Source organism: Pholcus phalangioides, unplaced genomic scaffold, assembly GCF_987345545.1.
Source record: "Pholcus phalangioides strain wild (caught in Gottingen) unplaced genomic scaffold, Ppha-v1.0 ptg000024l_1, whole genome shotgun sequence".
NCBI lineage: Eukaryota > Metazoa > Arthropoda > Arachnida > Araneae > Pholcidae > Pholcus > Pholcus phalangioides.
The window spans coordinates 16,649,866-16,667,324 of NW_028301616.1; the positions used below are offsets into that span (position 1 = coordinate 16,649,866).

The 17,459-nt window shown below is 41.8% G+C and overlaps 1 protein-coding gene across 1 annotated transcript; it reads left to right on the plus strand.

Moving 5' to 3' along the window:
- Positions 1-4,202: 4,202 nt before the first annotated feature.
- LOC149068858 (alcohol dehydrogenase class-3-like) lies at positions 4,203-16,587 on the plus strand. The gene is made up of 11 exons (XM_089250447.1): positions 4,203-4,258; positions 5,359-5,409; positions 6,230-6,331; positions 6,490-6,631; positions 8,750-8,838; positions 11,762-11,884; positions 11,977-12,193; positions 13,620-13,750; positions 14,642-14,777; positions 16,090-16,228; positions 16,462-16,587. Exons 2-11 carry the CDS (start codon positions 5,392-5,394, stop codon positions 16,499-16,501), a joined length of 1,137 nt encoding a protein of 378 aa, XP_089106573.1. The 5' UTR covers positions 4,203-4,258; positions 5,359-5,391; the 3' UTR covers positions 16,502-16,587.
- The last annotated feature ends 872 nt before the right edge of the window (positions 16,588-17,459 follow it).

Below are 17,459 nucleotides of genomic sequence, written 5' to 3' on the forward strand. Positions count from 1 at the left end.
TCTCTGGAAATGCGTAGAAATTTGGCGTATCACCATAAATGCGTAGGAGACTTATGTAACCCTCTCGTATATATTGTGGCAGAGTTAATGTGGCGCACACACTTTATATTCATAATAACTGTTGTGTCCCGTATTTTCGTCGTCGTTTTTTCGACGAAATTTAGCCAGCTCATGTAAAACAAACCGACCATGCTTTAAAGAACACCCATTTGTTATATTCTTTAACCCTTTGAGCGCTGCAGCAAAATTCGCTATACCACCCCCCCCCCCTTTCAAAATGCCATGGCACTTTTTTTTTAAGACGTAGGCTTTCTTCCGATATTCAGGAGGTAGTAACTCGCGATGGGAAGGGGTTGCCCACCATCTTCTAATTCTTCTAACACCGTAAGAGGCGTGCACATTCTCTGCGAAATGTATAAGAAGCTTACCTTTAGCTGGAGATTCGTGAGATTATATTTGAAATGAGTACGAGCCCCTGTGTTCTTAGCCAAGGCCGTCTCAATATCATCATGGGGGCCATCGCGCGAAGTGATTTTTGTTTTAGGGCCTCCCACTTGGGTTAGAAATCCTTTACCAATTTGCATGTTTTTACTGTCGAAGTTTTCAATCAGATCTCATATTCGCGAGCCTCCCCACCTGCGCTTGAGGCTACCGTGCCGTGTCCGAGGTGTTAAGACGGTACAGTGTACGGCTAGAAACACGTATCAAAGAATGACACATGAGGGAGGTCAAACAAAGTCAATCCACAATAATAAGGACATGTCAGCAAGAGATAAACATGACTTTATCACTCCCCGATATAGAAATTTTACACGAGGAATTGGAAAAAAAAAAAATAGAAATTTCATATCGATATCAATTCACTGTCAAAGATAACTATTGTGTTTTCAAAGATAATTTTTCTTAGGCCGGGATTACACTATAAAATTTTGATAAAAGATCTTTTATAAAACTGAAGAAATTCAACCAATAAGCGCATCGGTTGCATTCGAGAAAATTCAACCGTTGATCTTATTGGTTGAATTTCTCGTGTTTTATCAGAGAGCTTTTACAAAACTTTTATAGTGTAATCCCGGCCTCACACAGTCTTCGAACACGCACTTTATCTCTCTGTTCCACGTACTACTGAATAATTTCCGTTGCGACTAAGATGGCAGCTGCCACGTGCTCACTTGATATCAATTTAAATACATGAGCCACTAAGAAAGAGCTAATGATAGATTTTGATAATTAAGCGGCATTGACAAGAGATATCTCGAATCCTTAAAAGCTTAGCGTTGACAAGCCCTGATAATTTAAGTTGATTTCCCAATAGAACACTTTCCCCCCCACAAAGATGTTGGCAGTTTCGAGTCTCTGAAGGTAACCTGGAAATGTGCCACTGGCTGCATACGTGATTTGATCATCTTTCGTGGGCCACTTGAGTGAGTAGTTTGGTTATTTGTCGCGGGGCCACATCTGGTGACTCCGAGGGAACATTTGGCCCACGGGGCCAAATATGGGTTGAACATATATGACTTAGAACACTGGTTCTTAACCTATGGGTCACGACCGCGGGGCTTCCAAGATGAGTGGTTCAATCACTGACGTCGTAGAATCACTGACTACTTACAGTCAGTGATTCTTGAGCTATGGGTCCAAATTCGATTCGCGGGGCCTTCCGAGATGAGTCGTACAAACCTACGTGCAGGCAGGGATTCGTGAGCTACGGGTCACGACCCAAACCTCTGATTCGCAGAGGCTTTATAGATGGGTCGTATGAATCGACTAACAATCAGGGACTATTGATCTATGGTCACGACTGCAACTCGATTCAAGGCGGGCCTCGGAGATAGGTTGTATAAACCCACTTTACAGCCATCGATTCTTAAACTATGGGTCACGACCAAAACCCTGATTCAGAGAAGCTACAAACCAACTAACAAACAGGGGCTCTTGAGCATATGGGTCACGACCCAAACTTGATCCGCAGCGATTTTCCAGATGAGTCGTACGAATCCACTCACAGTCATGTCAGGATTGCACTTATCGCGTCACGGGTTTCACTAATTCTTAAGAGCAAACAGTCGCACGGGTAACGAAGCTGATCTTGTTGATTTTGGGTCTCGGCTGAAAAAGGTTAAGAACCCCCTGCCTTAGAAGAAACTAGAAGAAGGACATATATACTTAGACGCCTTATATACACTGAAGAGCCAAAAAAACTTGTTCACCTGCCTAATATCGTGTAGGGCACCCGCGAGCCCGCAGAAGTGCTGCAACACGACATGGCATGGACTCGACTAATGTCTGAAGTAGTGCTGGAGGTAATTGACACCATGAATCCTGCAGGGCTGTCCATAAATCCGTAGGAGTAAGAGGGGGTGGAGATCTCTTCTGAACAGCACGTTGCAAGACATCCCAGATATATTCAATAATGTTCATGTCTGGGGATTTAGGTGGCCAGCGGAAGTGTCTAAAGTCAGAAGAGTGTTCCTGGAGCCACTTTGTAGCAATTCTGGACGTGTGGGGTGTCGCATTGTCCTGCTGAAATTGTCCAAGTCCGTCGGAATGCACAATGGACATGAATGGGTGCAGGTGATCAGACAGGATGCTTACGTACCTGTCAGAGTCGTATCTAGACGTATCAGGGGTCCCATATCACGCCAACTGCACACGCCCCATACCATCACAGAGCCTCCACCAGCTTGAACAGGCCCCTGTTGACATGTAGGGTCCATGGATTGATGAGGTTGTCTCCATACCCGTACACGTCCATCAGCTCGAAGCAATTGGAACCGAGACTCGTCAGACCAGGCAACGTGTTTCCAGTCCTCAACAGTCCAATGTCGGTGTTGTCGGGCCCAGGCGAAGCGTAAAGCTTTGTGTCGTGCAGTCATCAAGGTACACGAGTGGGCCTTCGGCTCCGAAAGCCCATATCGATGATGTTTCGCACGCTGACACTTGTTGATGACCCAGCATTGAAATCTGCAGCAATTTGCGGAAGGGTTGCATGTCTGTCACGTTTAATGATTCTCGTCAGTCCTGTTCTTGAATGATCTTTTTCCGGCCGCAGCGATGTCGTAGATTTAATTTTTTACAGGATTCCCGATATTCACGGTACACTCGGGAAATGGTCGTAAGTGAAAATCCAAATTTCATCGCTACCCCGGAGATTCCCATCTCTCGTGCGCCGACTATAACACCACGTTCAAACTCACTTAAATCTCGATAACCTGCCATTGTAGCAGCAGTAACCGGTCTAACAACCATGCCAGACACTTGTTATGTTATGTAGGCGTTGCCGACCGCAGCGCTGTACTCTGATTGGTTCCATATCACTTTATTTGCATACGCATGCCTTACCAGTTTTTTTGGCTCTTCAGTTTATATCCCGTACCTAAATGATATCGTCACATAACCCACTGAGTACGCGCAGGGCTGCAACTGGGGAGGGGGGAGCAGGCGGGTCTCGTGCCCCGCTAGACCCGAGGGGGGCGCAAATTTTATTCTGAAACCTCTCCTTCAACACTAAACGCCGTCAAACGGGTGTCAAAATGCGCACTTGCCCCGGATGACCGACCATCTAGTTGCGGCCTGAGTACGCGTATCCGTACTTCCTTGGCCCCGAGCACGCGTATCGCAGGACGGGATCCACCGTTTTAGATGAAAAGTAGCTCAGTGGCTCAGTCAAGGAAAAAAAAAAGACTTCCGTCAGTGAAAACATGACAGAAATTACGATCCTTCCTTTTTCCCGAAAAAACTGGTTTTCCTCGTCAGAAATAATAAGGATAAGTACGAACTAAATTGAGGGGAAATTTATATTTTGTACACATATATATTATCTGCCTGGACGTGGCAGCGTATGAAAATATGCAATGCAATTCAGCAATTATAGCGAATAATTATCTCAAGAATGATTGTCCCCACAAGTCACGAGATGGGTGAACACTTGAGTCGCTCCGAGATAACGAAGATTGTGTGTGTCCTTGGCAGTTATTATCTTATTTTTTTCTTTTCATTTGGAATAAGACTTCTTGAAGCACTTCTAAACACTCTCTCGCTGATATTAGACCTTTTTTTTTTATGTATATATTATGTGTAGATAAAATACCTTGGTTTGACCTCTCTAATCAAACCATTGAAACTGATCGAAATCATTTGAAACTGATATCGAATATACATAAAAATTCATTTCCTCCGAAGATTCGCGGACATCAGTGCGTCGGATTGCGCTTGAAGGACGTTCTCGATTCGTACTCGGCAGGAAATAATTCAAAAGGTATAATTGCGAGATTTTTCTTTAGTTTGTGGATTTCATGTGATATTTTTAATAGTTTGTATAAATGTTGCTGCCAAATTTTTCGTTAAATATTGACCCCGGCAGGTTCGCGGAGTGGCCAGTGATCCCTGGACGAAGTTCGATAACAAAAAAAGACATGATCCGGGATCGTCGTCGAGTTGGCGTATATTTTCGTGATAGCTATGTCTTCGTTAGTTATGGCACCCCATCAAACGGAATCACGATGCGGTGATAATTGTTTTTTCCAAAATTGTCTTTAATAATTATTTTTATAGTTTTTTTCTGTCAAAAATTTAACTTTTTTTTCTTCTCTCGTCACGTGGAGCTAATCCAACACAGCTGCTATATATATATATATAGGCATGTACCACATGTTGGCGATTAAAGGAAACTTATTTGGCTCCTACCGGGCAGTCTTGTATCAGCACATCGATCAGCACACGGCTTTGACCAGGGATCTCGGCCACTTCGCGAAATGGCCTCCCACAGTACTAATTTCCGAAATGATTCGGACGTTGGCAAAGACATTGCAAACGGGTGATAATTGAAAGGTTATTGTAAGTTAAAAGGAAATAAAATGTATCACACGGGGGAAAAAACGGGACATTTCTAGAACTGTCAGGACAGCAAAAATAAGGGAAAGTGTGAGGATGTCCCGTAAAACATAGTAGTGACATATAGTGACCCTGCATAGGACTGAAAATTATGTTCGTAAGGGGAACGGGGGGGTTATCAACTAACACAGAGTGAGTATTCTACATTTATAACGTATTCCACGTTCTTAAGAATTAGCTATTATTGCCCGTAGTTATGGGAAGTTCCATTGCATTGCAGAATACAGAACTGCATTACAGTGATTACAGAAAATTATTCTCAATATCCTCCATTGAATTGACCCCGAGATTTTTTTTTCTCACCGGGCCCCGCGTCTGGTAAGGGTGGCTCCGGGAGTATGTCCTTCTCCAGAGCGTCGAGTTCTTATCAAAGTCATTTTCTTAAGTCACAAGATGGCAGCAAGATGTAGGATGGTTGTTCCAGTTTTCTCAAACGTGTATAACTATATTCTGTTTTCTTTTCAGCTCTTCTTTGGACAAAGATAAGCCTGTACCAAAATGGCAACTGCGGGAAAAGTGAGTTTCATTGTATTTCATAATTTTTTTCATAGTAATTACCATAATCATTATATTTCTTCTCTTCGTTATATTCAACTTCGATAAATGACAGTTTTTGTCGGCAAACGTTATATCCCATGATATTCCCAGGGGTTTCACGTTGTTTTACCTCAATATAACGAGTACTTAATCACAACAAACACAAAAAAATCCATCAATACACATCCAATATATTGCTCATTTTTCCCATTCAAACTTTGAATGTAGATGGCAGCATTTGTTGAATGAACACATAACACTTACTTCCTTGAATAATAACACGCATACACATAGGGCAGCGTTTCTTGAACTTTTTCCACTACGTCTCTATAGAATAGTCTAGAAAAGAATCACATTTCAAACCACTGAATGAGCACATAACTACAGACGAATCCCCCCTTTTAACGAATACCGTTATAGTGAAATCTCGTTGTAACTCTTTTGATCCTTAAATAAGTTTGCGTAGGATCAATATATTTCGAATTCCGCTATTACGAAATGAAAACTCCTTTATAACGAATTGAAGAACAAGTTTCTGAAAATAACGGGCTCTTGGAGTTCGCTATAACGGAATTCGACTGTGTATATAAGAACTCCTGACGAATGCCCTTGGCATAGGTTTGCGACACCCCTAGAAGCCACGACGCACACTTTGAGAACCACTGTTTTAGAGTTGCAAGTTGTCCTAGCTGAAGATACCCGAAAGTGATGGCTTATACTGAGAGAACCGCATGTGCTTGCTTGCATAATTATAAATGGGCTCTCTTCATGATCTTCACTATTTGCCATCTTGTTCCAGGTTGTGACATGCAGAGCGGCCGTGGCCTGGGAGCCAAATAAACCTTTCTCAATAGAGACCGTCGAAGTGGCTGTTCCCAAAGAAGGTGAAGTCAGAATTAAGGTAAGCATACGCAGAAGCGAATTCGACTTCGTGTGAGCAAAGCTTTTGAATGACTTTTCTATGGAATGAAGGTTTTTGTTTCTGTTTAAATACTATGTAAAATTACAAAATTTTCTTGAAGACTGATCACTGTCTTGAATTTCCCTGACGAATTGCAGATGAGATCGACTGGTGTCTGTCACTCTGATCTCCATTTCCTGAAACACATCGACAGTACGTATCCTTTCCCAGCCGTTCTTGGACACGAAGGAGCTGGAACGGTCGAAAGCGTCGGCAAGGGAGTCACAAATGTTAAGCCGGGTGAGTTTGATCATTCTTTTAATATGCCGTGATTTTAGAAACCTCGGTCGGTATCACCATTTATGGATAACGGAACTGGTAATTTACGTACCAGTGTTAATCTCTTAATGATTATGGAGGAGCTCCGTGACCTGGAGCTCGTCCAAACAATCATTCCAGCTCTCACTGTTTTCTCATCATCGCAAAGCCTTATTGTAACCTCAATGAATGGAAGTTGTATTTTTCTTCCCCGTTTAGTGATTCTCTCCCCCACATATAATCTATCTTTCCATTGTATACAGGGTGATTCATAAAAGATGGGAAAAACTTTGAGAGATCGTAGTATATACACATCAATACAAACAATTGTCATCAGAGAATGCATGGTCTAACATGAAACGTGCTATGTTACGTTCGAGCGCGGTTGCATGCTGGAATAACTTCACAGGGCTGGGGTCCGCGCCTTTTATTCGCTGTGACGCAGATTTGCATACGGTTTCTTCTTCCCCTGGTTGTATTTGCATGCATGGTGTTCTTTCCCCCCGATGAATTACAACAGGAATGCCGTTTTGACGTTTGCGGAGAGGCCGTTTCATGTTAGACCATGTGCATTCTTTGGTGATAATTGTTTGTATTGGTGTGTAATCACCTCTTAAAGTTTTTCCCCCCATCTTTTCTGAATCACCCTGTATTTACGAGAGAGAGAACAAATTAAGGGAGGGCGAGGCGGAAGAGAAACTTTTTTCCTACTACTTCCCCTCCCCCTTTCATTTCTAATATGCGAACAAGGAAACCAGTTTTTAAGCAATTATCGCCTATACTTCAAATAAAGATCGTCAGAATTTGTGGCGAAAAGCCTGTACATGAAGGGGTTGGCACAGGAAAGGGCAGAATCGGTGAGTATCACGTTTTGTGTAACAACGGTTACAATAGTAATAACATTTTTATTGGCTAGTTGCCTACTCGAATTAAAACCTCCGAATTTATCTCTTCACCAGCAGAAACGTCGTCTGTGTTTCACTTTTGGCGGAAATCGACTATTGGCATGATCTGGTTATTCCTCTCGGTGCTAAGGGACAATAATCATTTCGCGGATTGTTGTGCTACGGTAATCAGGGGCAATGTAAATTCGATTATCATTCTGCTCTTGGTGATAAGGGACAATTGTAATTTTGCGGCTTAGTCGGTGGTCGTTGATGAGGGATAATCGGGATTTTGCGGATTATTCTGCTCATCGTGGTAAAAGGAAAATAAATTATAGCGGATTATTCTGCTCTGTATGATGAGAAAGGGGGAGGGACAGTCATATAGTTTAGCGGATTGTTCTGCAACGGCGATCAAGGTCAATCATCAATTTGCAGATTATTCTGCTCTTTGTGATAAGGAGCATTAAAAATTCACGGATTATATTTTACTCTTGGTGATAAAAGAGATAATAAATAATCGTGGATGTAATTAATGTGTCTGTTCTTAATAGTAAAAAACGGACACAATAATCATTATTCTGTTCTTGATGATAAGGGACAATAATTTTGCGGAATACTCTGCAACGGTGATGAGGAGCAATACAAATTCATGAGTTATTCTTCTTCTGATGATAAGAGACAGTATTCATTCCACAGATTATTCCACAATATTGATATGGAGAAATCGTCATTTCGTGGATTTATTCTGCAGTGGTGATGAGGAACAGTCAAAATTCGCAGATTATTCTACTTTTGGTGATAAAAGGAACAAAAAAGTGCATTATGATGCTGTTGATGGTGAGAGAGAGGTGGAGGGGGGTGTCAATCATCGTTTAGTGGGTTGTTCTGCAACGGCGATTAAGGACAATTATCATTTTGCGGATTATTCTACAATGGTGATCAGGGACAATAAAAATCCGTGTGGATTATTCTTCTCTTCTTCTTAAAGAACAATAAATATTCGCGGAGCTTTGGTGACAGAAAAAAATGAATAAATGAATAAAAACTTCTAGATTATTGTGTTCATGCTCTCTAATGAGGGTGGAGAACCATTAATTTTTCACTGATTATCATGGAATGGTGACGAAGGACAAATTCACAGATTATTCCTATTCACTGATCAGATTTGCCATGTTCTATAAAATTTGGTAATTTTTTTTTCAAATTTCTTCAGGTGATACAGTCGTTCTTTTGTTCGAGTCGTATTGCGGGGAATGCGATACTTGCAAAAATCCGAAGACGAACATGTGCATGAAACAACCGGTGAGTGCAAAAAATTGACTACTAATACATATGGAAAAACACCGCTGATAAGCGTAGCACCGAGTGTACAATATATCCAATAAAATCGGTAGTTTAAAAATTCACAAAAATGAAAGAAATAGGTATTTTGAATGTGGTTTGCGAAAAAGCTATTCTCACGTAAGTTGTTTTTTGTACAGAAAAAAAAAAATTTCAAAAATTTTTTGTCGATAGATGGCCAAGGAAACCAGTCCGGCAGGAGTGATTGAAACTGAACTTTTCTTCTTCCTCTTCTGCGTTCGCAAACCTTCAGCCGACGATTCATGACTCAGGTTAAAACAACCACAAACCGATTTCAACATCGCAATGCAAACCTTATGAAGCGCCAAAAACAGGAAAATTGAAAAATGAGCAATTAATCGTGCACCCTGTATAACTCTGATTTGCATATTTCCAGTGATTTTGCTTCCAGGCAGTGCCGTCTATCGACGAAAATTTAAGCTATTTTCTCCCTATACTATGAAAATCCTCCTTCGTGAGAACAACTTTTTATGCAAACTCCATTCAAATATACCAATTCATTCAATTCCCATGAATTTTGAAACTGTTTGCGAATTTATGGGACAGCCACTACTTAAATGCCACGAAACTAATTTGCTATCTAAGCAGGTCGTGCTCTGCCCGCTGTAACGGTTGCACCTCCAGGAAAATTTTCTATTTTTTTTTTTTTTTAAGCCATCCTGAGCAGGCCGTGACCTGTTCAAAACACGGCAAAGACTCTTTAAATACCTGAACGCGAAATTATGTCATTACTTGAGGTGTGCGTGCGTGTATCATTATTTCAACAGAATAGAAGGTTCTTGTATTCATGAGCGCGATGAATGTCAAAAGAGAGGAAAATTTTATTGGTAGGGTGGAGCAGGCCCGTAGCCATAAATTTCGTTCGGGTGGGGGGGACCTAAGTGATATAACAATAGGTTTGGCCATCTTTTTTCGGTCATTTTCTCACATTTCGGGACGGGGGGGGGAGGGGGAGCAGATCCTTAAGTCCGCCCCACCGTCGCCACAGTGGTTGTCGGCTGGAGTTGGTTTTCTGTGATTCCCAACTTCAAGGCGCGAATGCGAGCCGATCTCCCCTTTAAAAAGTCTCTCTACAGAAAGCAACAGACCTACAAACAGTACAAATGTAATTCAATCATAGCACATCACTCACTACACTTCTGAAATATAGATAGCAGCACTGAAAAATCAAACACAACACTACATACGCACTCAAAGACTGTTAGGTACACATACACAGTTACACTTCCGGCACAACTCACTAGGTAGTGAATCGCCCATAGATGGTGATAGACCCGAGTTGTGTTCGGTTTGAAAGAAACACCCCTCCCCCCCCCCCCCCGCTACGGCCTTGGGATGGTGGAAAGCTGAACGGGCTTAGTCCAAGGCAGCAAAGTGGGAGTGGGAGGGTGATTATTTAGATTAGATTAGAATAGGACAGCGTTAGAAAAATTTGCATAGCCCTCAAGCGGAAAAATCAAAAATCCTTTCTCTTTGTCAGAATCAAAAAGCCCTTGATGGTTTCATAGTGATTCTAAACATCTGATACATCAAGTACTCCTCTGGAAATGCGTGGGGGGCTTCGCTTGCACCCAGATATGCGTAGCAGGCTTGTGAAGGCCACATATGTCTAAGAGGTATGCGTACTTTCAACGGCCTATTTATAGGAAGGGGCTAAGTGGTCTATAGCCCAGTGTGGGAAATTTGAGAAATGAGTGGCATGAAAATTAGAGTAGAATGGCAAAAGGGTAAACTAGAGAGTGTGCAAGCATGTACGCTACCAAAAGAGTGACCTAGAGAGCGAAGCACCAGGCTGGTGATTGACCAAAACAGTGACCTGGAGATTTTGCAATCATGTGAGTAACCAAAGCAGTGTGTATGCGAGTGTCCAAAAGTGTGGCCTAGAGAGAAAAGGGGACCAAGTCGGTGAGGGACAAAAAAGAATGACCAAGTGCTTGTGAAAACGTATGAGCGATTAGAAGAGTGATTCAGAAACAGTGGTGTATCTACGGAAGCGGGATTAAGCAGACTGGAGAGTGACCAGGTCGGCGAACAACCAAAATAGTGATCCAGAGAGCGAGGCACCAGGTCAAGTGTCAGAAGAAAAGCCTCCAAGTCAAAGAGAGTGCAAAAACATGCGAGTGACCAAAATAACGACTTGGAGACCGAGACGTATGTATTTACGAGGTAGGAAGCTAAGCGGGCTATAACCCTGGGCAGCAAGTTCGGTGGAGCGCCAAATAATTTGAGGAATGAGTACTGAAAAAACAGTTACACTAAACTGGGAGAAAGGCTGCAGAGTTTGAATAGCCCACAGGGCCACAAAACTATAAATCCGCATCTGCGTACTTATATAAATGCGTAAAAAGCTTGCTTACCCAACACCACGTATAAAAGAAGGCCGCACGAAGCTCGTGACGTCACTGAAGGCCATCTCACCTATAGTCATTAGATATACTAGGGAAAAAGAGTAAACATGGCGCATGCGTCGACCTGCTATATCCAATTGGTGTAGGTGAGATTATAGCCACTAGAATAAGGGCTCCTTATCAAGTCGCCTAAGGAGAGATAGCCTTTTTCAGTGACGTCACGAGCTTCGTGTGGAGGCCTTCAGGTAGTGTTGGCTTACCCAAAGAAATGAATGAGAGGAGTGTGCGTACCCCTTAGATATGCGCGACCCAATGACATGAGCAGGAACACCTACTTTGTGTATTTCATACTGTAGGCAACGTAACGCCAACTGGTATGTTGAGTTTTGACGATCCCTACTTCCCAAGCACAGTGACGGGTTGCCACTTTTTAGCTCACAATACAACATTTCGATACACACACTTACATTAATTCATTATTTTCAACCAACATTTTTTCCCTCTTTTCATTGCAGCGTAATCACTTCCAACCAGACGGAACATCGCGGATCTCGTGCAAGTGTAAACCTTTGAGTCAGATGAGCGCCATAAGCACTTTCAGTGAGTACACGGTGGTTCCTCACATTAATGTCACTAAGGTAAGCATGAAGAGTATTTTGTATTCTGGAATTCACCCATTGACTGATGCAATATCATCGCCGAAATAAACACGAAAATCTGCCATAAACAGGTCAATCCAGCAGCACCTGCGAATAGGCTGTGCCTCGCCGGCTGTTGCATTCCTACAGGTTATGGAGCGGCGGACAAGTGTGCCCAAGTAGAACCCGGCAGCAGTTGCGTCATTTGGGGTTTGGGTGGAGTCGGCATGAACGTCGTCATGGGCTGCCGGGACAGGAAAGCTTCCAAGGTCATCGGCGTTGACTTCAATCCAAGGAAATTTCCATTAGGTAACTATTAGCCTCCTAATTTTCGTCAGCTGAATAATCAATCTTAAAGAGGCCTGGTTATAGATGGGGATGAATCACGACCTCTCTCGCAGAAATGCCTCACGAGGAAATTGTCCGAAAGGGGTCATTCAAGTATTACGTCAGAATCGATAGGTGGTTTCGGGTATGCTGTCTTTTGATGACGGGGGGGGGGGGTGTTGAATGATGCTTACGTTATCAACCACCCTTAATGAAGATATGAAATATTCTCAATAGCATCTTACTCGGTGCACACCAAAAAACGAGTAAGACCTTTCGCTAGTTTGTGGGCACCTGAACTACCATTACACCCATTGATAAGTACCCCTGCAGAGCTGCTTTAGTGATCTCTAAATGTTCCGCGGATCTTTCAAGTGATCTGGAGATGTGTCCGAGACGCTTAAGTGCTCTAGGACTGGGTCACGCATCACTCAAGTGATCCGTAATCATGCCGCGGATCACTTAAGTAATCTCGGAATGCACCGCGGATAACTTCAGTGATGTCGAACCGCGCTGGGTGCCGCTTAAGTGCTCTAAAACTGTGCCACATGTCACTCAAGGGATCTCTAAACGTGCCACGGATCGCTTAAGTGTTCTGGAACTGTATTTACGGGTCACTCAAGTTATCTAGATGATGGGGGGCGTGTGTGTTCGTGTGTCCCCCCGAGTACGTCTCTGATCCCACCACTACTCGAAGAGGCAGCGGGCACAGATGATGACGACATTTTGCTGACAAAGTGGGGGTAGGGGGAGTAAAAAAAATGGCTAAAATTTTGCTGACGTAATACTTGAACGGCCCCAAAGTGTGACGTATTCAAAAAGTTTCGAAAAAATTGCCACTGATAACAGTCATTCGAATATGCACAAAAACATAATTTTAAAAAATCCGGCGGAAATATTATGAGTCGCTCAAAAAAAAACATTCAAATATTAATATTTTGAACGCCAAATAGAGGCCAAGAATGAATTTAAAAGTCTCGCAACCTTAAATTCTGAATGACGTCATTCAAACAACACGTGTGATCACTTAGTATTCAACAGAAAAGAAAAATGAGAGCTATGTATGTGTGAGAAAGTGTAGTTTTTTATGAGATATTGTCAAGAAGCGCTAGAGGTGATGAGTAGCCAATTTTTGTCATTTTAAATAATTTTTTGCGACTTTAATATGTTATTGCACTCCACCACTATTTTCCTTTTTTTTATGTGTGTCTGTGTGAGACGAATGTACTTAAATTTTTTCATAATTTTTTTTGGAGCGACACCTTGTGACCTTTCCCTTGTCGGAAAACTGAGTCAAAGATTTCGTTGATTTAGCACATGATTCAACATTTTTCCAGCTCATATTTGCACCGTTTCTGTACTTACATTGAATTTAAGTAACATGCTCCAAAAATGTTTGACGTTTCAGCCAAAGAATTGGGTTGCACGGACGTCATAAATCCAAAAGATCTGTCCAAGCCATTGAAAGACGTTTTATCCGAGATGACTGGTGGCGGACCCGATTACTGCTTCGTATCCGTGGGATCGATACCGGCTATGGTAAGGATAATTTTATGTTCATAAATCTGAGCTGGGACCGTAGGCGGAGATTGACTTGGAAGTCTGGGGGGGGGGGGCAAGGTCATTATTGCTGGGGGGGGGGCGTGATGATGATGACGTCAATTCATATATACATATACATTAAATCAGTCGACTCCACCTTTGACGCTGGGGGCAATGCCCCCACGCTCGTATCTCCGCCCATGGCTGGGACGAACTTGAGATCGTCGAGTATTAGGTCCTCCTTACACAGAGACAGCAAATATCGACCTCGAGTTACCCTGGAGAATAAAAGACCGGTCACTCGAACGACTCCAGATTCCCGTTTTCTCACACACACAATGCTACTGAAAATGTTTCAAAACCCAAGAGACTAAGCAAAAATTACACAGATTTCAATTCCTTACGATCACAAGAAATGCGTGCTACAGATGTCTTGTTGTGGCTATGCTATTACTGTATTAGCACAGTGGTGGTAATATTTCGGTAGTATAGCCATCATAAAAGAGATTAAGAGCAAAACTCGACGTTTCAGTCCACGCGAGTGACGAGCATCTCCAGGAATCAATGATCGAGTCATTGCCTCTTGACGTTGTACAAGATGGCTTATTAATACTGGCTACTTTAACATGTCTTACGGCCGTATTCACCAACACAGTTTAAACTGCGATCGCAAGTTAAAGGATTGAATATCAAAACGGATTGGTTAAACTGAGGATTTTAACCAATCCGTTTCGATCGCCAATCCAGTAGTGGACAATCCTCATTAGCGGACAAAATTTTTGGTCCCATGGGTGTCTGTTATCGAGTAGTTCTTCTATATATACACACCGTTATCTTCATATATTTATATCCCTTAATTTTCATTGCTGAGATCCATTATACTTGCAGGAAGAAGCCTTCGATTGCAGTCACCCCATGTGGGGCGAACTCATCGTCATTGGGTTATCAGACATAGGAGCCCAAATGAAAGTCGGAGTATGGGAACTGCTGTTCGGCAGGAAAGTCAAAGGAACTTTTTACGGATGTAAGATATACTTTCACTCTTAAATAATGAATAATTACAGGATGCACAACCTCCATCCCGTCGAGGGGGTTTCATCTGGACCACGAAAAGTGTTCCGGTAGAAAAATATCAATACACACACCACCATAAATGCCTAGGCTCTGACCATATTTCCTTATGATAAAAACACGAGGAGAAATCGGGATTCATATGGGATATCGCCAATTATCGCAAAAAAAAAAAATTGTCGTAAGCAAGTAAAGCTGTCAATTGCAGCCAAAAAAAGTTGCCAAAGGCAAGTAAAGTAACCATCTAGCGCCAAAATTGATGAAAAATTAATCATGGCGGGAAGTAATGGGGCTACTGCAAGTCGCAATGGGTAAAAAGGTAATTTAAAAAAAAGTATATATGTTTGACAGAGATGTGACATGAATATTTGTATTTATGTGGGACTATAATTTATTAATTATGATAGTCATAATTATAATAACATAATTCATAAGTCGTGAAAACAATCTAAATTCTTGATTTCAAAAATTCAAGTAAGCCTTGTTGGAAATAAGGGAACATTTTTTTTAATTAAAAACTTTGGACGGACAAATTCACGGGAATGCCCGTAAAATATGAGTCATGTGGTCATCCCTTATACAGGGTGATTCAGAAAAGATGGGAAACACTTTAAGAGGTGATAGTACACACCAATACAAACAATTGTCAACAAAGAATGCATGGTCTAACATGAAACGCAAACGCGCTACCGCGTTTCGAAGCGGCCGCTCCGGAAACGTTAAAACGGTATTCCTGCTGAAATTTATCGGGAGAAAAAGAACACCGTGCATGCAAATGTAACCTGGGGAAGAAGGAACCCTATGCAAATCTGTGTCACAGTGAATAAAAGGCGCGGACGCCAGCCCTGCGAAGTTATTCCAGCGTGCAACCGTTCTAACAGTTGTAACGTACGGGATAACTTCACAACTCTGGCGTCCGCGCCTTTTATTCACTGTGACGAAGATTTGCATTGGGTTCCTTCTTCTTCCCCAGTTTACATTTGCATGCACGGTGTTCTTTTTTGAAAATTGCTTGTATTAGTGTGTACTATCACCTCTTAAAGTTTTTCCCATCTTTTCTGAATCACCCTATATACACAAGTTTCTGGCAGCGTATCTGTCCCGCGGACTAAAAAGGTTGTGCATCCTGGGTCCCACCTTCCTGCTCTATCTGAGAAAGGCTATCGCAAATTCTAAGGACTTGAACGACAGAACTTTGCGAAACAATCATCAGCCATGAATTAACAATGACGATTGACGGAACATGCTTTCTTATTATTATGCAGCTTACAAAGCGGGACTGGAAATACCGAAGCTGGTGGATAAAGTGGTCAGTGGACAGATCGCCCTGAACAAGCTCATCTCTCACGTCCTACCCCTGGACCAAATCAATCACGGCTTCGACATGCTCACGACCGGAGATTCGTAAGTATACGAGTACGAACGTAGTTTCACGCTGGTTTCCGATCACGCAAGTCGGCACCGTTGCTGATCGGTTAAAAAAAACCTGCAATCCGTAACGGAGAATCGGAAATCAGCGTGCATTATGTTCGTGCCTTATCACATAAAATACGGCGCTGGCGCGTTTCAATTTCAACAAATGAACTGGCATGTTAATGAATATTTAAAAAAAAAAATTTTTTTTCCTTTCATTTCAGAATAAGGACTGTAATTGATTTTGACTTGAAGCTAACTTGAAGTGGGACTGACTGAAGAACTCGACGTGACTAAAATATACGGTTATTATGTATTAGATCAAATAAACACATGTTTTTTCAGTTCTAGTCATGAAAAATATTTTTATTAGTTAGTTTGGGGTCGGTTATTCTGCTGTCACGTTATTAAATGAAAATTCCGAGTGTTTTTTGGTGTACAGTAGAATTTTTCACTGACTGTCCCGCTGGCCACATTTGGCCCTCAGTGCTTATATACAGTACTAGGAGCTTAGTATTAGAAATGTTTGAAATTTTTAAAAAGTTTATACCCACTACATAGTATCACCTCATTCAATAGACATTCACAAATTTAAGCTATAATTTTGTTTGAAGCCTTCTTATTTGTCACGACAAGATAGAAAAGAAAAGTTCAACAAATTTCCATCAGGGAGCGTTTTCGTTGTCATCATCGTGTAGCGCATGCCCGATTTAGTATTCCTAGAGACACTTCTTCCATCGCTTTGCCTTCATCCATTCAAAAGTTATGACCTCTTATACAGTAACAAATGCGCAGCCTCTTACAATCATTTTCAACCTGTAAGAAGCATTTTGGGATGCCCCGCAACAAAAAAGAATGAATATTTAAAAGAAATTAAGAATATTGGAAGATTAACATATTCTTGAATAACTCCTGAAATACGGAAGATAGAATCATCAGAGTAATATAGTGGTATATCAATACGAGTACGCTCCGAATGATAAGGAAGGTTTGAGCGTCATCTAGTTGAAAACTTAGGAACTTTTTATGCTATTTTAAGATGTAAGCTAGACCAAAAATTCCACAATTATATCGTAGAATGGCATTCAGGAAATGGCAAATATGCTTGATTATGAAAAATGTGTGCAACGACATTGAAAAATTGGTGTACCTAAAAGCCCCGTTCACATGTGCGAGATTGAGGGTCGCTTTGGTGATAATTACCGGCATGATACAACTTTTT